Raw genomic sequence first — 22,988 nt, forward strand, 5'->3', positions numbered from 1 at the left:
GCATAAACCCCAAATGGTTATGGGTGAAATTGAGAGCAGGATTTAAGGGCAAGCAATAAATAACAAATGTAGCAAAAGTCCATATGTGATTAGCAAAATTGCTTGAAAAGAATGAGCTGTGAGAGCTGGGGGTCTGCAGTCTTTGTTTTTACTCTGAAAACCATAAAACTCAATTTTCTGCATGGTAGACATTTAAAATTAAGCAAAATGTAGTGCATCAAAATGACCCTGTGCTTTTGAAATATTTCTGAAATCCCTTTAAAATGAAAAAGAAGGATGGCAAAGTATGGAACTGCTGTTTGACAATTGTGCTCAATATATGATGAAGGTGTGCACAAAGCTCTAGGTATTAAAGCTTATGAATGTATTAATGCACTGCTTTGGGGGAATTAAACTTTAATATTGATGATAAACCTTCCATAATAAAACGTGTGGAGAGTGAGAGTAAATCTCTCTAGCTAAGTCCCCAAACTATTTAAATAACTGCGTGCAAGCTACAGCATCTCCTGAGATATATTATAAATGAACTTCTGCATACGAATGTACCTTGTGCACAAAGTGGTTTTCCAGCAGAGTTGCTTTCTGCCCTGGAAAAGAGACTGTCCCAAATGACTGTATTTCTTTAAAGTGATTGATCTCTAGCATTGATTGCACAATATTTCTCTCCAGATACACATCATTCACTACCCAGAGTGCATCCCTGTGGGAGATTCCCTCTTGACTGCTTTGAAATGGTGTGAAATTTCTGCAGTGGATTTTTCTGCCAGCCTGATGTTGTTATTTTCAGATAACATTATGGAAGAGAGATTGTAATGCTTTAAAATATGAAATGCTGAGGAGATAGAGGAAATTGTGAGTTACAATGATCTGCATGTAGCAGCAGAGTATTGAACAAGTGTGTCTGGAAAAAAATCCCAAACTCGTTCTTCCCATCAAGCTGGAGGAGGAAAAGGTAATTTTAGAGAGCCACTGTGGAAAGTGAAGGTGTTCTGAAAGTTGAACTGCATGGAGACATCCAGTCTATTTATTACTTTCCTACCAAAGTACAAGAATGTAAAATTTGCCTTTAGAAAAGTTTGTGTGGTGAACTCAGCTGTACAAACCTTAGGAACAGTTAATGACTGGAGCAGCTACACTGATCTGCTGATCTTGGGATGTTGCACTGTCAGTTTAGATCTATATCTGAAAAGTAGAAGAGAACTGTTATCACAGAACTGCAGATTTCAGAGGGTGTCAGCAAAACCTTGAGGAAAACAAATCTGCTCTTGCTCCGTTTACAAGGTGGGAAGCTTTAGGAGAGAGTCCACTGTGCTTCCAGTTGTGGCAATTCATGAAGAAGAAGGTAAGTTAAAGCAGGTGACAATTCTGGAAGCCAAACCCAGGTACATATCAGACCTGACAAAGAGCTTTTTGCAGATGGTTGTCAATAGCAATAACACAGCACTGAAATGTTAACTGCTATTCTGGCAGCTTTTATTTCAAAAGCTCTACTTACAAGTGTGGCTTTGTTTATTTTGGTGTATAGGGTTATTGCAAGTATTTTATATTTTCAGTGTCTGGGAGTGTGGTAGCTGTAGCAAGTTGAGCTGAGCAGTCACCAAAGAATTCCTAGTGTTGTGCTGTGTTAACCTAGAAAAACTTCTCCCCGTGATTAATTCAGCTTTCTGGGAGATGTCCTAATGACCTTCTGAGTCAACAAAATGGCCATAGAAATGTGGCAGCCTTTTCATTTATACTTTTGCAAAGAGAAAGGCATTTCTTAATAGTGATATTGGAAGAAATATTTTTTTTAATTTCTACTTAACAGGAAATCCTTATGTCTGATCAATTCGGGGCATTTTGAAGTAGTCATTTCTGCTTCTAAAGTTAATCAAAACTTACTGCTGTGTAAGAAAAATCAATGGAAAACAGATTGAGATCATATAAGGATAATTCTGCTGCAGGGCCTCTCTACCTTCACTCATCAATAAGCAGGAGACTGAGTGCTAAAATTTTCATGTGTTCTCCTGATGTCTTTATTTATCACCTGAGTGCCAAATCCTCCCATTTACCGAACTTCATGGATCTCCTTTCATTTACAGGGTGGGGGTTTTGTGGTGATTGGGCCATACAATTTTGCCCACAGGATCTTTCAGAAATTTCAAGGTGTTTTCAGTGCAGATGCAGTATAGTGAGTTACAATTTGATCTGGTTGGAAAGGACACTTGGATTGAGAGTTCATTCTGGGCAAAAAGGGCAGGGAAGCTTCCTAAAGGTGTTTCAGTGTTCCATTTGAACAAACCCTGAATCTTGAGTCTTGGTCTCTATTGTACAAAATTGTACTCTGATTGTATATAATTGCAGTCTCTGTTACTATATAAAGAATATGCAATTATAGAAAAAATATTCATGTAAATATCAACTATAATATAATAATTACAACTATAAATGTATATATGAAATATTCTCCACATGTACATATTTTAATAGTACATTTTTTTGGCTATTAAGCATCTTATAAAACAGAATGGTATTTCAACAGGTCAGACTGCAGTGTAATTTATGGTTAATGGCAGAACTAGAAGTGTGCATTGCTTTGACTTTGTGGCATGTCTGTGCAGCCATTGTCATTGCAGGCAAATAATTGGCAATGCCATCTGTTCCAAATGCAGGCTGAACCTCTGCATTGTGAATTTGGGCAGAGTTAGACAGTTATTGACTTGGGAAAATGATTGAAAACAGGATTTGCCTAATACGCTAATTACTGTCCATTAGATGATTATTTTTTGTTGTTCTTGACCTTTTCCTATACTATACACCTCTTTCTATACTTGTGGGCACACTACACTGGAATTTAAACAAACATTTGATGGCAGGCTGTGAAATTCCTCATCAGCTCTCAGTGTTTGTCTTCCTGAGGGCTCTTCAGTGGCTCCCTGTGAGTGTGGTTGACATGGATCACATGCCAACAAAAAATACATTACTGCTATGGAAAAATGAAATTTCTCTCTCTTTTCTTTAGGATATGTTTTATTCAAACCCTCTGGGAGCAAGGCAGAGTTGTAGTTTGCTTTTAATCTGAGGAGCTTGTCATTTCTTCTGGCTTCATTTATTTGTACTGAGGATGGGCAGCAATTGCTTCTGTTTGGGTTGTCCGTGTGCTCCCACTGGTCAGCTAAACCAGGCTGCCCAAATGTCTGTAAAAATAGAATTGATGTCCTAATTAGCTGTAGTTCAGAAGGAATTTTGTGTCCTGTTGCTAGGCTATGACAAAGAAAAAGGAATTATAGCTTGTGTCTATTCATAAAAGTACTGCTCACATTTAGCAAAGGATTTTGGGACAGTGGAAATAAATTTACTTAATGTGCCCATTTAAAAACGGTTACTATTAAACTTGCTCTAATTATGCCTTTTTAATTATTTTAGGAAACATATTAAATAGTCTTTTAACTCTGCAAGCAATCAACAATCAAAATAGGTAAATACAGAGATATTTGCATGCATTTTCCTGTGCATATCAATATGCCACAAGAGCCTACTCAGTGAAGTGGAACAGCATCTTTGGAGTCATTAGGAACCACTAATGTGTGGTTGAATAATGATAATTCTAAAGACCTATTTACCTGATAGATTTTATGGCCCTGATGGAAATATCAGAAGCTAAATGACAAAGATTTTCAAATGTCCTAAATATTTATAGAAAAAGACCTAATTGTTCCTAAGGAGCTCCATTTACAGTCAGCCTGGCAGGTTGCAGATGCCATTTAAGAAGCTGAAGATGTGTAGGGATAAATAATCTGTTTATGATGCATGGCATGCAGCAGCATGGCAACCTGCAGTCGTGGAGTAGAAAAAGTCAGGAAAAATTCAGCTTTCTTTAATAAAAAGGGGGGAAAGGCAGGTATGGCTCTGTAAGAACATGATTTAGGTGTTGGTTTCTTTACATTCTCTTGGCACAGAAGTTGTGTGTCCCAGTTAAGGATCACTAAAGCCCTGCCCAGGTAGGAGGAAGGTGAGCATGTTCAGCGGATGCAGCTCCTGTTAAATAAGGAGTAAAATATCCTGAGATTCTTCATCCAGGAAGGTAGGGAGGTCTGTGTTAACCCGAAATGTCTAATAATTTATCATTTTTTTTGTTAGTTTAGGGTGCTAGCAGATTAATTCAGCTATTAGTAGTGGTGTTTTTTGGGCTGTGGCCATTGGCCCTCAGGTCTGTGTGTGTCCTGTTGGTCACTGTCCCCGAGGCCATGTGCAAACAGAGCCTGGGTGCAGTGCAGGTGTTTCTGCAGGGCTCCAGCCCCAGCCTGCCTGTCTCACATCCCACAGCAGATGTACAGCTGTCAATTCTGTGGTTTCCAAACCAATTTAATGACCTTCCCAGCTGCCAGTGGCCCCATCCTGCCCAGCTGGGGCTGGAAGAGGGGCATCTGTCCCCAGTACCCTTTGCAGTCCATCTGCAGTGGCATTTTCAGGAGTTTGGCTTCTCTTCCACCACACAGCCTGAAGTTCTGTGAGAGATAATCCATGTTAAATATAAGGATCACCGTGACATGAGGGCCCTGATCTATTTAATAGAGCCAGGTCCATCCAGGTAGCGCCTAGGAATCTGAATTTGCCTTTTAAGAACATTTTCCTATGCTTAGAAGTTTTCCCTCTTTCCTTCAGCTACAGATCTTTACCTCTTATCACATAAATCATTAAGTGGACCTCAAATCTCATGTCTATATTGCTTGAAACTGTGCATTAATTTACATTTTTTTCTTTTTGTAAGACAGGAGGACTTTTTAATTTTATTTTTTAAGAAATGATCAGTGAGAGCTGAACTCTGCTGTGACACTGGCAGCACTCGTGGCATGGCTGGGCAGCTGCTGTGCTCTAGCAGATGCTTGTTTTACCAGATTTAGCCTCTCTATTGTTTTCCCAAGCTCATTATTCTACCTGCTGTCTGTTTCCCTTTGTGCTGACAAGATCCAAGGCAAAGATCCGCGCCAGGCACAGAGGAGCCCAGGTTTGTGTGTCCCAGGCTCCTGGGCATCACTGCTGTACCAGAGGAGCTCAGCCAGCCTTCAGGTGACTTTGCTGCTGCCCAGGCTGCCTGACACAGCTCCACTGCAGCACCTGCTGGCTCAGAAGACACCTGAGTAGGAGAAATGGCTGGTTTTCACTTCTAACCAAAGAAATCTTTTCCTTCATTCGTAAATCATCATTTATAAAGATGGAGATTAAATATGCAAAAGTATTCATCGTGCAAAAAAAGAATTTTTTTGTTATGGCATGGATAACTTCAAGAATATTTTGTTTTTCTCAAATTGTGCTACTAATGAACATAAACTAAAATATGTTTGGCAAGAACACCTGGAAAAAGGTGCTGATTCTACTACAGGACACATCTGATTTTGTTGGGCTGGAAAAGACAGTTCTTTAGGAAACCCATCCATAATTTGAAATATATTTCATTTTAGTTCTCTGATTTCTTTTCCATGTTCTAAATCTCCAGCGACTTTGCTTATCTCTTCAGCCTTGCAAAGGTGACCAGACTTTAGAAGGAGTAGATGAAGAACTCTGTAGTTTCCAGCCCAGTGTTTAACATCCACTGCTCTTCCAGAGATAAAACTTTAGGAATAGTGGTGTTGGTAGGTACAGATTAGGGGTGTGTGTGGAGTCCAAATAGCAGAGTAAAAACTGCAGATACTAGGAATAGAACAAGGCAAGTACAGACTTCTCTAGATCTCATTATACAGGAATAGTCTCCTCATTAGCTCATTTGACTCAAGTATTTCTCCTGCTGGGTTGCTATTTCTGGGTTCAAAGTGAAAAAAAGGGACAAATAATGTGTTTGCTCTTTGCTGCCATTAGTTGTTAATTATGTTTAGAGAGATATTTCTACAAATAAACTCTGTCTGCATGGGTGTGAGTGTATTTCCATCTGTATCAGCAGCAGTGCTTATTTGCTAAGAGTGGAACAGAGTTCCCAGAGTAGAGTGGCCATGAGGAACTTGACATTGGAGCATGCAAGAAGGGCTTTCCTGTGTCCTTCACTCAGAGAATCCCTGTGGCTCAGAGATCCTGGATCCAGAACACAACAAGGATCTCCACACACAGGGCTAGGAGTACAAACTGCACTGGGAGTTGATAATTTGAAAGACTGAGCAGATTCTAAATTTCACAGCTGTCTCTGGTTTTATGGGCCAGATGAGAACTCTGCATCTGAAGTGAGCTGCAACTGGGAGTTGGTGTTGGAGCCAAAAGCTCCATCTGTGGTTGTGCTTTCCAGGCTTGAATTAAATAACCAGCTCCTGAAAACTGAATAAAGCTCATCTTTGGGAGTTTTGAAATGACCAGTTGCACTCAGGAACAATTCTCTAGTCCTGAGGTCTGGCTTGCCTGGGTGTACATGTTGTTAGAAATAAATAGGTATGGAAATCTTTTAAGGTTTTATCTACCAATGCTAAAATATCCCCAAAGCAAAGAGGTCTGTAAATACGTGTGCATATCTGTCTATGAATATTAATGATTCAGGTGCTGCACCACTTTCCAAAATTGTTGAAAATTTTGAAATCTTTCACATTCAGCCTCACCTTCAATTCTTGTCGTGCATTGTCTGCCCAAACTTATGTAAAATAGTGGCTTTTATTCATTGTATTACTGTGTGTGAATTAAGACTGAAAAAGAAGGGTTGCTGAGATTAAGGAAGAGGAAAACCTCTGAAACTGTTCTGGCAGTCTTTAGATGCAGAAAAAGTTGCTGCAGAGACTCAGGTAATGATGATAATGCAGATCCATGGGGAAAAGAGCAAATGGTAATGGGCTTAAATTGTAGCAAAAGAGATCGAGATTTGGCATTAAGAAAAGCTTTCTAAAAGAAATGGAATAAATGAATTGGGGAAAGTGGAGTTTTCATAACTGAAGGCTTTTAAAACCAGGTTAGATGGATGGCCCTAAGGAATGACTTGAGTTGTATATCCTGCTTTTTGAAGTTAATTAACTGTCTTATTCTTTGGGCTCTTATTTTATTTTCTTTGATCCTGTTTCTTTCTCTTTGTGAATGTTGTAGTGTTCAGAAAAAGTTCTTGGTCAAATGTACTATCAAAAGAAAATAGTTAATCAAAAACATTGTTTTCAATGGCAGTAAAGCCCCCAGACATTTTCTTGGTTACTTATTTTCATTAAATAATCAAAGTCAAGTCAGCTCAGTTAAGTCTTGCTCTGGAAATTCAAGGTTTGTTTGCTTTTTAATTAGAAAAAAAAGCTCCAATTGTAAACTAGGTGTAGGAAACTCCTGTTGCCCATTGCACTGCTGTTAACCTTCTTAGCATCTGCAAGGTAGAGCCAGCTTTTAAAAACCCGGGGCAATCAGTTAATTACAAGAAAAAAGTTATTGTGAGCTTTGCACTAAAGCAGTGGCTTTTGTTGAACAATCAGTTAATTACGAGGGAAAAGTTCTTGTGAGCTTTGCACCAAAGCAGTGGCTTTTGTTGAAGGCTGGCTGCCATCACCAGGACACCTCTGTACTTATCCTGGAGCAGCTCCTGGGTCAGGAGCCTGCCCTGGGCTGGGCAGTGGGACTGATGTGTTGTTACAGCGAGCACACTCCTGTCACAGAGCTCCTGGCTCTCTCCCTGCACTCCGAGCTGGGAATGCCTGCTCTGGGGTGGTTCCTGCACCTCCTGCCCTGCCAGCAGCAGCTCCAAAGCTGCAGCACCTCAGCCCGGCATGAGTGATGAGAACACGAGGCCGTGCCTGGGACTGCAGCTGGCAAAGCAAAAGCAAAGCATTGGGCTTGTGGTGCTTGAAAACAAAGCTGATTTCCTTACCAGGATAGAGGAAGGGGCTTGATAGGGAATGTGATTATTTGTGGTAGTTAAATAGCGCAATTCCATCCTGTTTAGCTGCAGCAGACTCACTGTGCTGAGTCACTCCTGATTGCTTTATGCAGAACATGCTCTGCCTGTGCCTAAAGAGGGTTATTAAAGACTGCTGAGTACAGAGAGCTTTAACAAAGATCTCAGAGTAAACACTGACATTTGTTACTGCCTCTGTTTAGCGCTGCTGAAGGTCCCTGGGAACTTGGGCAATTGAGCTGTCAGATCTACGAAGATGAAATGAAACTTTGTTCTGTGGCTTCAGTCCCTCAGGAAAGTTTTTCAGGTCATTTAGCGTTAGTACTGTGAGGAGAGCTTATTATTATTATTTTCCTAAAAATTATTCCCTTTTGTTGATAAATGCAGAGTGACAACTTGGCATTGCTCTTAGTCCATTTCTGTTTGGTTAAGGCGATGCCTGAAGGACTGACAAGGCATTTTGCAGGCAGCTTGCCTGGGCTGTGGGCAGGACAGGATGAGTGATGGGTGTCAGATGGAACCACTGCACCATTGACTTGTAAACTGTAGTTAAACACATTCACAGCATGACTTGGCAAAAAAGCACAAAATGTTCTGGGAGGAAGATTCACTTCTCACTATTTCCAGGCTTAAGCATAGCTGCTGTTTGAAAAAGAGAGAGATTCAGGGGAACAATGGAATGACAGTGAAGCCAAGGTTTGGCTCTCAGACTGGGCCTTGCCTGAGAGTCAGGCAGTCTAATTTACAAGGAGGAAAACCTCAGTGTTTGCAGAAGTCTTCTTAACACTTTCTTTGGATTGCTGCTCTAATGAGTTTTTGTAAAACGTGTATGTTGTATTGTCAAGCAATTTCAGAGATATAAACGTGGGCAATTTAAAACAACAAATTTTTACCCTGAAAATATTAGTTGTGAATCAGAAAACCACAAAAGGCTTCTCAATTTTCATAGTGATTTTCAATTCCGTGACTAAAGGGCATGGAAATGACTCTTGGGACTTAAGGATAGAACAGCTCTGTTCAATGTTTTGCTCTCAGAATTCCATGTTGGATGATTCTGGGGGAAGAGGGAGCTGCCATCACTGCTCTGGTCAGTCTTTTGGGGTTAGTCCTGTCCTGCTGGGGATCCAGTTCTGCAGGTTTTATCTGTCCCTCACTCCTCCTCCTCCCCCAGCTATGCAGGGAGAGTGAGGAGGATTCTGATCTCAGCCTTCCCTGCAGTGAGAGCAGAGCTGGGAAGATGGAGCTGCTCTCTGCACAGCCCTAGGTGTTGAAAGACTAAAAATGTAACATCAGCTTAGCATTAAATTCGTGTTTACACCTTCAGGCAGCTGCACTGTGAACAGTGGAGTTGCAGTGCTTATCAGTACTTTTCTGAATATAAAGGGGCATTATGGCTTCTGGTATCAAGCCCCACAATCTGCATGCAGGATTCTTTTCCTTTAAGACGATAATCTCTTTTCCATTGCTTCCTCAGTGCCTGAGGAGTGAAAGAGTGAAGGCCAAAACATGAAACGTGCCAAAATCCACTGTTCCTCTGGACATGCAGCAAGAAAAAGTCACCCTTTATTACAGAGATGTTATTTACAAGCTGACTGTTGTTAATGGATGCTTCATCACATATAAAGAAAATAGTTTTCTTTGGGACATTAATTTTTGGCTGTGTGTTCATTTTCCTGAGTGTCCTTTTCTGATAGGCACAGCCAGGAGCTCTAGTACTGCTGTGGCTATTTTTTAACTAGATGCCATTTGATTTATAATCCAATAACTCTAATTTAAGAATCAGTAAGCTCCAGATAACAGAGCAGGTCCCAGGTAGAGCAATATCCCATGTAAATTCAGCTTTAGTGAATAACCAGGGAACTGGTTCTGTGTTTGAAACAGACCAAAACACCAGGAGCCAGTGCTGGCTGCTGGAAGGTACCTGCTATGGGTGGGGGGATGTTTTGACAAGCAAAGGAGATATAAAACATAGTTAGTTCATCTGGATCTGCAACTGGTTGAATTTCAGCTATTGCCTGTGGGCATGCGGAGGCAGAGAGGTTTGCAGTGACTGAAAGTTGTGGTGCTGTCCTGCCCAATGCTCAATTTTCAGTGCTGAAGTTATGATGCTATCCTGCCCAATGCTGAATTTCAACCCTAGGCAGATAGGGCCCACAGCATAGCCCACATTTATTTGAAACAAATATTCAGCCTTTTTTCCTGATGCTGTCAGAGCAGACCTGCAGCTGGACTTGTGGCTGTCAGAAGCTGTGCATGAGCTCTGGGGTGGGATGTCCTCAATCATTTTGAATGCAGTCACAACTTTTTGCTCCAAGTTCCAATATCTTCGAGCGCTACAGAGACACTGTAAGTTCTGGCAGAACTCATTTGCCTGCTGTTGTTCCAGATTCCACAACATGCCACGGAAACAGGCATGCTTCTCCCTATGGCAGAGAGCAGTGGGGTGCTCATGGGGGAGTGATATGAGGATTTTGCCTTAATTTCTATTCTTGGTGCATCCATTCTCTGCATGTTTCAGCACTTTCTCAGAGCATTTCCCTTCCTTCTCTCTGGTTGCTATGTTTTACTGCTGTTTTTCTTTAGCTGACAGGTTCTGTGGTATATTAGCAGCAGCTACATAATTTCATAGCTTGTATCCCTTTATAAACTCACTGTCCAAAGTATTATTTCCTTGCAAGAGATATAGATTTATTTTTCTTAAATATACAAATTTTAAATTGCCCTCAGGACTCGAGCCATTTATTCTTAAATTGAATCTTATTTATTGTAATCCAGTTCCAACTGATGGAGCATTCCTCACATTATTCTGACAGAAATAAACACGGAGCTGAAGTGCTATCTTGGCAGAGTTATATGAGCTTGTAATAGCTGCATGCAACTGAATTTTCATTTCACTTTTATTTATTGGAAAGCTATCCTAGGATTTTGAATTGATTCCTCACTTTTGTTTGCATTTATATGTATTTCTTCAATAAAAGGAAGAAATTTCCTGTTATTTCAGGCCTCATCAACCTTCCTGAAAAATAACATGAATGCTAGTATATAAGGAAAATTGAAATACTTAACTGTAGTTTTGCTATCCATGCCAAAAGAAATCTGCTAAGCCAGCAAGTGTTCAGGGCAAAAGGTGGGTTGGAATTGCAGGAGTGGGTTGAAATGGCATTCAGAGAATAGGAATTATAATGTTTTAACAAATAACAGGTGATGTATATGTTAATTTTTCCTGTGAATGAAGCAAACCTAGGATTACCATACTCCTAGGCTCCCCAGGCCCTGGGCAGTGCACAGAATGCTGCCCTGATAGGAGCTGAGGGAAGGCCACTTGTCAAAACTTACAGCACAGGGTGTAATGCAGTAATATTTCAAACATGTATCTTCATCAGTTCTCATTTCAGAGGCATGGAGGTAAAGTTCATGGCGTGGGCTCTGGCAGCAGGAAGGAAAGATGAGAACCTCTGGACAGCTAGATGATGCTCTGTGGTGTCCCCCAGGGAGCTGAGAAGCACTCAGCTGTGCTTCCTCAGGGCATTGAAAGCAGAGGGCCTGCAGCCACTGTTTAGCCTGTAACAACTGCTAATTCTCCACAGCAGTGAAATGTTTATATTTTGAGTCATGACTCTGTCATATTAGACTAGCAGCAGTCCCTTCAGAGGAGATTTAAATGCAGGTAATATAGCAAAGACTGGACAGATATATTCTGGCCTTTTTTTCTGAAAGACTCCATGTAATGCTTGTTAATTTTACAGTAATATACAAGATACCAGTTCTAAATAAGTGAACATCACAGTCATGTAATTGTTCCCAGTAATGTAACCCTTATATTGATTATTTTCTGAAGTCTCAGTGCTAGAAACTTGATCATGGCTTGTCTAAGCATTTTGGGGCAGAACAATGCAAGGTGGGTGGTGGATTGCTATAGCAGAATATTTGTGCTTGAATTTGTGCACAAATATTTTATGTACATATATATATATATATCTATATAATATGTGTCAGAGAATCACATGAAAAGTATATTTTGTGAGGAACATCCTGCAACAGTGATCAGGCAGGTAATACATTTAAAATATAATCACTGACTGAAACTTCTGTAGCATAAGAAATATTTCTGTGCCTGGGGGAACAAATAATGTGGATACATCCTGTAGCTGGTCTTTTGCATTTAAATCCACTTAATGAAAATGTTGGCTAGGTGGTGAATTAAGCATTTCCTGATGGGCTGCCATAGGAGAATGTTCCTGTGAGATTTCCATCATTGTTCAGGATTCTGAAGCTCCTTCTTGGCACATGAAAAAGATAATTTCCCATCAGAAAAAGTTCCTTGTGTGCCTTACACTGCTCTTTCTGCTGGGCATCTGAAGTTACTGGTTGTTTCTTTCAGCTTTGGTCGGTGAAAATCAGGAATCATAGGAAACATTTTCCCAGGCTATTTGGAGTAGAGATACAGCTCAGCTGGGTTTATCTGAGCTTCTAGCAAAGACAAACTTTTGATTTCTTATCTGAACTCAGCTGCAGTGTCACTGGGGCTGTGCCGAGCACTCCCTGCAGCCAGGGCAGGCTTGGTTTGCTGAGATCCCTGGGGACCTCTGCTGCTGTTCCAATGCAAGGGCAAACTCCAGTGATGATTATCACTGCTCTGCAGATTCCGCTCCTGATTGTCTCCTAATACTCCCAGATAAATGTTCCTGAGTGACTTGTAGGTTACTGAAATCTCCTGCCTCAGTAAACCTGAAGTAATTCTGCTCAGGAGATAATGGGCAATGTCAGACATGCTCATCTGTGCCCTTTGTGATTACATTTTGAAAGTATTTATTTAACTCTCCACTTGTTTTGCCTTTTTCTTCACCTTGATTTCACAGCAGATCCTGCAATAATTTACCCACTTCATGGACTGCTGGAGGATTAGGAAATACAGAATCATTCAGTTGAGCAGGAGTAGTTAGGAATATTCTACTCTTCATCTTTGGGAGACATCTCCCCCAGTTCTTTACAGGCTTTCATTGTTCAGGATTCTGAAGCTTCTTCTTGGCATGTGGAAAAGATAATTTCCCATTAAAAAAAGCTCCTTGTGTGTCTTACACTGCTCTTTCTGCTGTACATCTGAAGTTAGTGGTTGTTTCTGTTCCTTTACGTCAAACAAATAAACAATTTTTTAAAAGTTGCTATTTTCTTGTGTTTCTAAGCTTTTGAGCCCTTGGACAGCCATACCAGGCTTCTGTTTGTTTTTCTACTGTGGAATCTCATGCTATTAGACACACTCAACTGCAAAATGAGTATTTGTATGATTTTAGATGATATAACATTAATATGCTTATCATTCCTAGTAAATCTCATCCTTGTTTCTTGACTCACTGAGTCAGTATATTGGCAGCTCCTGACACACAGCCATTATCCTTGGCTTGTGATAGTGGGATTTCACAGAGAAGTATGCATTAAATAGGATTGAGGACCATGGATTTAAAAAATGAAATATTTTCTTATATCCAATAAATAAATTATTTTTCCTGTGACTTTACATAGAAATAAATTGGAAAATATAACCTTTGATTCACTGAGTGTTATCTGATGGAAAAGGGCAACATTCCTTTTTGCTAGTGTATCATGACAGGGGAATCATTATACTCTATAAATATATGAATATATCAGAGTTGATTAAATTACATTTTGATTATTTGGTGAAATGTTGTCTTCCAGATAAAGCAGAAGACATGCAAAGACTATATATGTATAAAAAAGGCTCCACATTCCAGTGCTGACTATGAATTGTGGAACAGGGATGGTGTTGTGTACTCCCTGCTCTAAATGATAGAGCTGGGGTTGGTTTTCTCATTGGGCACAGTAGGAAGGTATTTCTGCTGTGTAGAACAAGAAGTGAAGCCCCTCAATAACTCCAGATTTATGCAATAAATGCTGGGAAGGCCTTGGACACCACCTAGTATTGCCCACCAGTCTGAGAGAGAGCTCTGCTGCTGTGCCATTGCTGCATGGAGCATTGTTCTTTGTGTGCCTGGGGACACCTGGGGGTGTTCCATCTCCTGGATATCCTGGAGCAGAGCTGGGCTGTAGCTCTGTTAGGGAAGCCACAATCTGTTCCTAGTTTAAAGGGTTCCTGTGTTAGATCATTTTCTGTAAATTGATTTAAATTTGCTGTCTGCTCAGCCTTGTGAATCCTTATGTTCTCAGCCCTTTGCAGAAGCCTTCAGGACATTGTTTTATTTTCATTAGAGAAGTCTTACAGGAATATGGAGTCCCCTTTCCAGAATATCTGAATATTTGCTTCATCAGGAACTTCTGCTGCTTGGGTATTGATTGTCCAGATTATCTTCTGCTGGGGACCCAGAGGAACAAATGAAAACCTGTCAGGAACTTTGGATTTTACAAGACACCAGCAGTGCTGTGAATTGGACATGACAAAGGAAAAATAGTTGTATTCATCTTATGGGAAAGAAGTGCCACAGTGGGGAGAAACACAGTGGCCAGGCCACCCAGTCCTGGGGCTGTGAAGCTTTTCTGTTCCAGCCCAGGAAGGTTACAGAGTTCAAGGCAAACTTTTCAGGAGAAGGGCATGGATGTCCAGCTCCTTTAGAGCCATTAAGTGCAGTCTTGTGCTACAATGAGAGCACACTAAGTATATATAAAAGAAAGATTGGACAGTTTTTGGCCAGAAGAGAAATGGATTTCCACTTAAAAGTGGAATGAAAGAGGATATTTCAAGTAGTTTCCCTTTTCTGAATTCTAGGATAGGGAAAAAACCCCATTATCTTATTTCCTGGTCCCAGTATCTGCCATTCCACTCTGCTTTCCAGCAGAAGGAAAGATTTCTTCTTGTTACTACTATTTTTTTGTCCTTTTCCCCTTCTCTGAAGCTCACCCTGAGGCTGCTGACCCTTCATGGATCTCAAGGCTCCCAGCAGGGAGCTGGGACTCCCTGGATGTCCCCAACACCTGACAAGGCACAAGTTTCTTGCAGAACCAGACCCCTCCAGGCTCCCTTGGCTCTGTTTTCCACTGCAGAGTCTGGTGCTGATGTTGAAGAGGTGTGAAGAGGAGGGCCCTGCTCTGGCTCTTGTTTGCCAGCCCCACTTGGTACCTGCAAATCAGCTGCACTGTACCATACAGCACCCTGATTTATGTGAGACATCACGTACTGATGCCTTTATAGACAGCAACTTAGTGTTTCAGAGGAGTCTGCATGTTACAAAAAGGGCAGCAGGTGTTATTTAGACTAAATTGACCTTGAAATTGATTTCTTTATTTTATGACTTACTGAGGAGAGATTAATACTTTTTTTTTTCCTGCAGCCTGAAACAATTTACATGGTAATAGAAGGCATAGTCAGTCAAATAAATTGCTGGAAGTAGTGGTGTTCCAAGAAAGAAAATATGGATCTTACTTGCATTGATTCTTTCTATCCCCAGGGAGTAGCTAAGACTTTTAACACTGGGGAAAGACTGCCAAAATTTATTTTTCCCATTAAAGTCAGAAGAATAGAAAGTAATGTCTATTAGCTGACATTTAGTCCAAACTTTCAGTTGGAGGGGTGGGGAGAAGGCTGTGCCCCACATAAAATTTAGGGAGCGTTTTATTGCTATTTCTTGATTTCTCTAAGGGCAGATGGACAGTAATGGGAATCATAAGAAACTTCTGGAAAGCCTGGCATGGACACAGCATAGCTGCCCTTGGTAACAGAACAGGCCCTGAAAATAAAATAACTTGTAAATGGTTGTTGCAATTCCACCTTCAAGTACCAAGTAGAAATCACCTCAAAATACAAATGTTAATGGAAACAAGAGACCCAAAAGAAATTACCTGGAGGAGGCACTGATAGGAACATGAAGTGTAGCTCTACAGGAGGGAGAAAGTTTTTGTTTATTGTGCTGCTGCTGTGTTGCAACTGTGTAATTTCCATTTTCCTGTAGCCTCCAAGACAAGTGCATAGTTAAATGATTTGTCAGTGGCACAATACTTTGCATAACCTGAACATGTACCAGATATTATTATGACACATTACCTGAAAATGAGTGCTAAAGCAACTCCACAAACCAATTTTTTGTTTGCTGTAAATACAGAAATGGTGCAGAGAAAAGTGTCTTATATGTGAAAATCATTCTGATGGGAATTAATCTCCTTTGTCTGTCAGAGCTGAATGCTGCTATTGCAGCTGTGGTGAGGGAATGGTGATTTCAGCCTGGGTGATGCAGGAGGAGGAGAAGGGGGTTTGGTGGATCCCAGTCCAAGCGTCTGGAATTACTGGAGAAGGGATTTGGGCTCTTGCTAACAGGTTTAGATTAGTCTGGATTGTTGTTGGAATTCTCTGCCCCACTAAAAACAACCTAAATGGAGGAACTTTGCTACTTTTGCTTTTATTTTCTGGTTCAACGTGCCTGGATTTTCACAGGTGGTAAGCGAGTTATTAATAGGGAGCACAGCATGAACTTCCCAAGGAGTTGTCCCACATGCAGCATTGGCCTAAAGCTGTTTATTAATTTGTCACTGCTACACAGAGCTGTGCAATGCTTAGAGATTAGCTGGGTTGGGGGGAAAAAGAAGTGTATTTGCAAAATAGCTGCTTAAAATGTCATATTTATTTGGAACTCGGGGCATTGCCTTCTGGAAGAGTGGTGTGAAACAAAATGTGTTGTCTCTCTGCCTGACTGCCTCTCCTAGGGAGTTTCCCAGGAGAAACAGCCCTGCAAAAAGGTTAGTTTGGATTGCCCCAGTCCCTCCTGAGCACTGTGAAGCTGTAATCCCAGGGAAATGGTGCAGCCTGAGGAGCTCTGGAAGCAGAGGGGAAGGAAATGGGCAGGGAATGCCAATAGCTGCACATCCATCCTGCTGCACAGAGTGTTTGCAAATCAGGAGCAGGGAAAGAGCTCTGGGGCAGCAGGGATAAAAGGGAGGTGAGTGACAGGAGTCAGCTTGAGGAAAACCTGGAAAGGCAGCAAAGGCACAGCTGCTCAGTGGCACAGCAGTGGGTGTGGAGGCGCTGTGGAACCATCCAGGGCTGGGATAGAGAAGGTTTGCTTGGTGGTTTTCTTCAATGTTGGTCTCAGTTTGCAGCTTCTTAGTGGACAACAGTTACTGCTATCCTCTGTGGGAAACACGGAATTGGGCTGCAAAGAAGTGATTTTGGTGGTAGTTTATCTGTTTATACCCTGTGAAGTCTGTTTGTTGGCACTTCCTGTGAAGAGGATGGTGTTTGCAATGGCTGAATTGAATGGACAGTGAGGGATACTCTAATTTATACAGTTCAGAGACTTGGGGATACTCAGGGTGAAGGATGGAGAATTACTACCAGCTCCCTGAAATATGATCTATCTCCTGGGTCAGAGCACATCTCCTATAAATAAAGGATTTAGAAGCTTTATATATGGAGGCATGCTTGATGATGATAATTAAAAGAAGTTTATAGCAGTTACTCTGCTGTCTTGGATAGATAGGACTCAATTTCAGCCTATCAGACTTTAATTCCCAGACAATAGGGGGAACTGTGTAGCTTGGCTTGCCATGTAAATCTGATCTTTATTGACAGGGATGGCATGACAAGAGGAGGCCAGCCCTGGGAGACCTTTTCAAAATACAAATATGAGTGTAATGGCTGTGTTCATTAGGGAAGAGGCAAGAATTTGGTGTGCTAACTCTTTCTAACATATCCTTTTAAAATCAGAACTGTTTCAATCACTGCCCTGAATCTATTGCACCTCTGTTTAGACACTGGCACTTCTCTCAGCTGTTAAAAACCCCTCCAAACCTTCGTTCCTGTATTGCAATAACAGCAGAGTACTCAGCTTATTCTCATGCCCAAGCTCCAAAGTTCTTCGTGACTTGTGGAATGCCAGCTGGGCTGTAGGAGAAGCTTCCTGAGGGGTAGAAAATAAGGAACTTTACATTGCTTTAGGGTGGACCTAGATGGAGATGTGACACAAGAATGGTGAGCCAGCATAGCCATGGGCCTGCCTCCTGCACAGCCTGTGCTGCAGGGCTTTGGAACATCATTTACAGGGCTGTTGCTAAGCAGGAAATAAACCATGGTCCCTGTGATGGGATGAGAGTCGTTTGTCATCAGATGAGAGAATTTTGAGGGGCTGAGAAACTGTCACCCAAATCTCATGTGCAGGGCTGGTTCAGGAAGTGCAATGGAGCTCTCCCCCCTGTTTCTGGAAGGCAGAAATCCTGTCCTTCCCACCCCACTGCCTTCCAAAAGAGACATCAGGCTGCTGCCTTCCTTGGGGATCATTATGGTAAAACCAAAAAAGTGTGTAATTTAGTCAAAAGGGTCTAAGGCACAAGATGAACAGCAATGAAATTCTCCATAATCAAATGTTGTACTAATGGCACCTCTGAGCCTAATCCTAGTGGTGCTCAATGTTGGTCTTTATTCCTGATATGTAAAGTGCCATCTATTATCTTTAATCTGACTATTTTTTCCCCCTTTTCTCTTTTCAGGACTATAAATCTGATGTTATGACTCTGGTTTCCAGTGCCAAGAACAGTCCTCAAGGTCCAGTAAGTAAAGCATTTTGCTGAAGAGATTAGATTTTGTAACTGAATTTAGATCTTCTTTTAAATTGTTTCAGTCATCAATCACTGGCACTAACTCTTACCTGTGACACCTTGCTGCTTTTGAAGTGACTGCACTTGAATTGGCTTAAATGCTCTTTAATATGTGAATATATAGTACAGGGAATATCTGTCTTAGCAAAGAGAGACCAAGTGATTAGAATTGTTGCAATTGGGTTCAGGAATAGCCCCGTGGCTCTCTCTTGTGTGTGCTACAAACTGTGTCACCTGCACGCTCAGACTGGGCTCCAAGCTGTGTCACTGCTCTGCAGAGGAGGGATAAAACCAGAGGGAATGGGGGTGTGGGGTACAACTGGAAGCACTTCTGTAATTCCACTTTATAGTGAGGAGGACAGCTACAAAAAGAGAAAACACAAGTTCAGGTGAGTTCAGAGCCATGCAAAGGCAAAGCATTCACAAGGGCAAGGCCCTGCTGGCTTGGAAACAGGGCTGGACCAAAAGGAATCTTTCTCCTGGCCTAAAGGTTGGCTATAACCTACCCTGTGTCTGTGCTGCATGCTCCATTTTCTGTATAATATCCCATTTTGGCAGGAAATGTGTACCCCAAACCAAGGTTATGCTGAGGTGCTATGGATTTACAGCCCCTGTCTGATTTACGCAGGGCTGGTGATAATCAGCAGGGGCTGATGTCACTCAGAGTTAATCATTCATTGCAGTAAAGATCCTTTAATATTTTTTTGTCTCTCTAAAGCAGTAATATTGTGCTACAGGGCCTTTCCAAGTGCCTCTCCTTGGATAGTGCCAGAAATTGAAATGATGTCACTCTGTGAACATTTAGTTTGGGTATTTCCCCCCCTCTTTTTCTAATTATCTAATCTGTATCCCCTCAGACTCGAGACTGTAGGAGTGTGGATTTATGCCAGAATAAGGAAGTCGTATTTTGAATGTTCAGCAACCCCCTTCTCCCTGTTTGCAGGCATGATTAATGCTGTTTTAAACATGAACATCAAACATTAACAGTTCCCTGAAAGGAGGAGGTGGCTGGACCTTCTCCAAATGAACACTGTCTTTCAGTTGGAAATCTCTGGCTTGGAAACTGCTTAGTCACACCAACGGAAATACAAAAATATCTTGAAAAGTGAAAATGTATATAAGAGGGTTTTAGCTTCTCTGATGATTTGACAGGATCTTTTTTTTACCCTGTATAGTAGGTTTTGGAAGAATATCTTTCAATAATTCTTCCTGCACTGACGCTTCTTGCTGGAACATTTTGCTACACAAAGTCACAGCCTTTCTGTTAGTTTGGCAAAAGTTGACTTTGAGAATGATGTTCTGAGAGGTGGAGGTTTATTTTTAGAAACTTGGTTTTATGTGCTTCATATATTTGCATCGAAATTAGGTTTGTGTCAGTTAAAAAGGAATATTTTGAAGAACGATGTAGTGTTTCTCTGGCTGAATGTGTTCTCTAAAGTAAAAAATGTTTTTACAAGTGCAGAACAAGATTTGATGAACACCTGTCATTTTGTACTGAGAGGGTGGGGGCTTTGCTGAATTTCTTGGTCAAACTGTCTCAGGGAGTTCTATTTTTCTTTTTGTTTTTCCCCTGTGATTGAATCCTTTTGTTGTCTGTAGCAAAATGTCCTCAGACGTTGAAGTAGTGACTTAACAAACAAGATTTCAATTGTCTTCCTTGAGCCTCAGTAGCTTGGACTTATAATTATTTTTTGCTTATTTTTGAGTGATGAAAAGAGTTCTAAAGGCACTTTTAGCAGTGCATTTTAATGTATTGAAGAGGATTGTGATGGAAAGAGGAAAAGGTTTCCTGTTTTCCATGATATTTCTTATGCCACACTACAATGGCATAAAAATAATGAGTTAGGAGTTGAGCTTATTGCTCTTGAAATTACACTGTCTCTGTTGTTGCTTGGAAAATTGTTTGTTGTGATGGATGAGGAGGAATACGTAGATTTTTCAAGTGTGTTGCCAGATCATTGCTTATAGAACAGTCTGGTAATAAAAGGAGAGTTGACAGATGAGAATTCAAATGGACCTGAGAACGAATTATTGAATAATGCCCCAGTTCCAGGGTCTGGAAAGCTTATTTCCAGGTTTTTTTTTTCTTTTTTTTAAATAATTGTTGGCTGCTTTTCCTGCTCTTAGTGACAGGTCCTATATGAAAGTCTAATGCAGCTCAATCTCAGGCTGAATTCACTTGTGTGTTACATCACTGAGACTGCATGGAAAGGGCTGGAGTCACTGTGATATAAAACTCCAGCAGGGAGTCAGATCTATCAAACTTCATGTTTCCTGATAGCTGGAGCTGCCTAATAGATTGTTTGTTAAATAATTCAAGATGTTTTCATTAAGCTGAGTGATTGAGTCTTTTAAAGCCTTTCTTTTGTTCTTAAATCTCATCAGGCATTTGGTTGTATCTGCAGAGCTAAGAAAATCTAACTGAAGGAATTATTACTGGAAGCTTTGGGAAGTTGTTAAATTAAAGACTCTGCCAGACCATGGAGGGATGGATTTGGGCTGGATCCTTGGATTTGTGTTCCTTTTTCTTCTGGTTTCCTCTGAGTGCTGCACTCTTCTACGTGCAGCTTCACAGTCTTTCTTAGGCTGCTTTAAATTTTCCTTCTTGCTTATTAAAGGTTTATGTTTTCTAAAGTGACTTTGCTTTTCCCCCAGTCTCCATTTCTCCCATCTTTTCTATATATTGATATTGGATAACAAATATCATGTACTGTTTTTTAATCAAGAAATGTTGAGAAGAGGTAGTGGAAGTAAAATAGGACTCTTCAGGGTAATTCAGGAGGGACAATAATGATTTTTGCTGAGAAATAAAATCGCTGCAAGAATTGCTGCTTGTGATCTGAATAGAAATGTGATAGTACCTGAAATTACTTCATTGCTACTGCTGCTTCAGGAGGGATATCTATTAGGTAGGGATAATGACTTGCAAAAAAAAAAAAAGGTGCTCTTCTTTAAATTTCAGATTCCTGTTGAATGGAATGTGTTAGCATTCTTAAAAAATATTAAATGAATCTGTCACTATCAGGGAGAGAACAAAACAAGTGACAGCAAATATAAGTCTTCTCTGACCATCATCACAGAGCATTTGGATAACGGGTTGGGTGGGAGGGGAGAGTCTTCTGTGCAGGGGGAGAAGGGAAAGTGCATTGTGCAGGCATCTCAAACAGTAACATAGAGCTGATCTACCTTATGCCAATAAAACCAACAAATCTGGGGAATATCTGGCTCAGTTTGGTTTTATTTCTCAAACTCGTCTATACTGAAAATGGAGGAAACTATCTCATCTACTGAAAAAATAGAGAAAATTCTTTACAGCTCTGTCATGAGGATCAGCATGGTTTATGATGAATGGAATACAGCATGAGGGGAAAATTTTACCTGCAATGCTTATTGTGGGAAGATTTTGCAAAGTTTTCCATCCAATTACTGATTTGGGAATGCAGGCAGATGAAATGTTGCTGTGTTAATGCACAGCAGATGGGAGAAGTCAGAAGCAGGTACAGAATGCTGAGTTCTGCTCCTTCCACCTCCATCTGCTCACAGTGTTTTGCTCCCATGGCGGTGTGTTTTTATCCCAGCAGAGGAATTGGCCCAATGGCTGGAGGTCACAGCTATTATTCCATATATTATGGAGAATATTTCCACATGGAGATGTCTCATTGAAAATACTCCAGTATCATTTAAATTATGAGACAGTGTTACTATTAGTGGTTGTATAGGGAAAATCCTCAAATTGGAAATGTTACTTAGTGATGAATGAAGTTAGGACAAACCAGTTATTCTTAGATTCAAACTCCTGTAATATCTTGACCCCTTTTCACTGTTCCACCAGGCTGTACTTGTGTGCTGTTATTAAATCAGGTGCTGAATGTTGTTTATCAGAGTTAACCTTGCCTGGAGTGGTAATGGTGTGGTGTCTACAGAGCTGGAGCTGATTTATTATTCGTAGAGAAGCAGATCTCCAGGATAAGTTGACACAGTTGAGGTTTTGAGCTTTTCATTGATTAAAATTGAGGCAGGTGTCATCTTCTCTGGCAGGGGAGATGAAACTAAGAAATTGCCCTGTTCTCCAGCCTTCCTTCATTTCACCATTAGAGATTCTTCTGTGTTAGTTCTTTAGCTGAAGAGGTGAGAGACTAAATAAAATAAGAGTAAACAATTTCCAATAGCAGGAAATTCAAGTGCAAATAAGCAGGTAAATCCAGAGAGCTGCTGAAATGCCAGGTATGGTTTGATAAAAGATTCTTGAATACTCATCATTCTGGTATGGAAAGAAAAGCTGGAGTTGGACAGCAGCTGTACACAGAGACACAAGACATGTCTAAAGAATAAATGGAGCTCTTTTCAAAGGAATTGCAGAAAAAGCAAAGGAGAAAACCAAAAGCCTTTGCTGCTGTTAGTAATCAGATTTTGGTACTTCTAAATACTGGAATTCAGTAGGCTTTCGGGGAGGGTCTTGTGAGCATGCTCATAATCTAAGAATAAATGGATGGAGATGAAGAAAAAGCAGGAAAAGGCAGTGTCTGCCCCAGAGTTGTATGAAAGGTGAGCAGAAGTTGATGTTCTTCACTGCCAGCAGGACTAAACTGGTTGTAGGCTGCTCCCAGAGATGGAT

The 22,988-nt window shown here is 40.8% G+C and overlaps 1 protein-coding gene across 1 annotated transcript in view; it reads left to right on the forward strand.

Annotated features, from left to right (window-relative positions):
- RBFOX1 (RNA binding fox-1 homolog 1) overlaps nucleotides 1–22,988 on the forward strand; it is a 1,146,709-nt gene that overhangs the window by 111,565 nt on the left and 1,012,156 nt on the right. Inside the window, exon 2 of the mRNA XM_041401522.1 lies at nucleotides 18,266–18,325. Coding sequence (XP_041257456.1) covers nucleotides 18,266–18,325 — 60 coding nt within the window. The remainder of the gene's footprint in view (nucleotides 1–18,265; nucleotides 18,326–22,988) is intronic.

Source organism: Onychostruthus taczanowskii, unplaced genomic scaffold (genome assembly GCF_017590055.1).
Source record: "Onychostruthus taczanowskii isolate IOZ18803 unplaced genomic scaffold, ASM1759005v1 scaffold19, whole genome shotgun sequence".
In the NCBI taxonomy this organism is placed as follows: Eukaryota; Metazoa; Chordata; class Aves; order Passeriformes; family Passeridae; genus Onychostruthus; species Onychostruthus taczanowskii.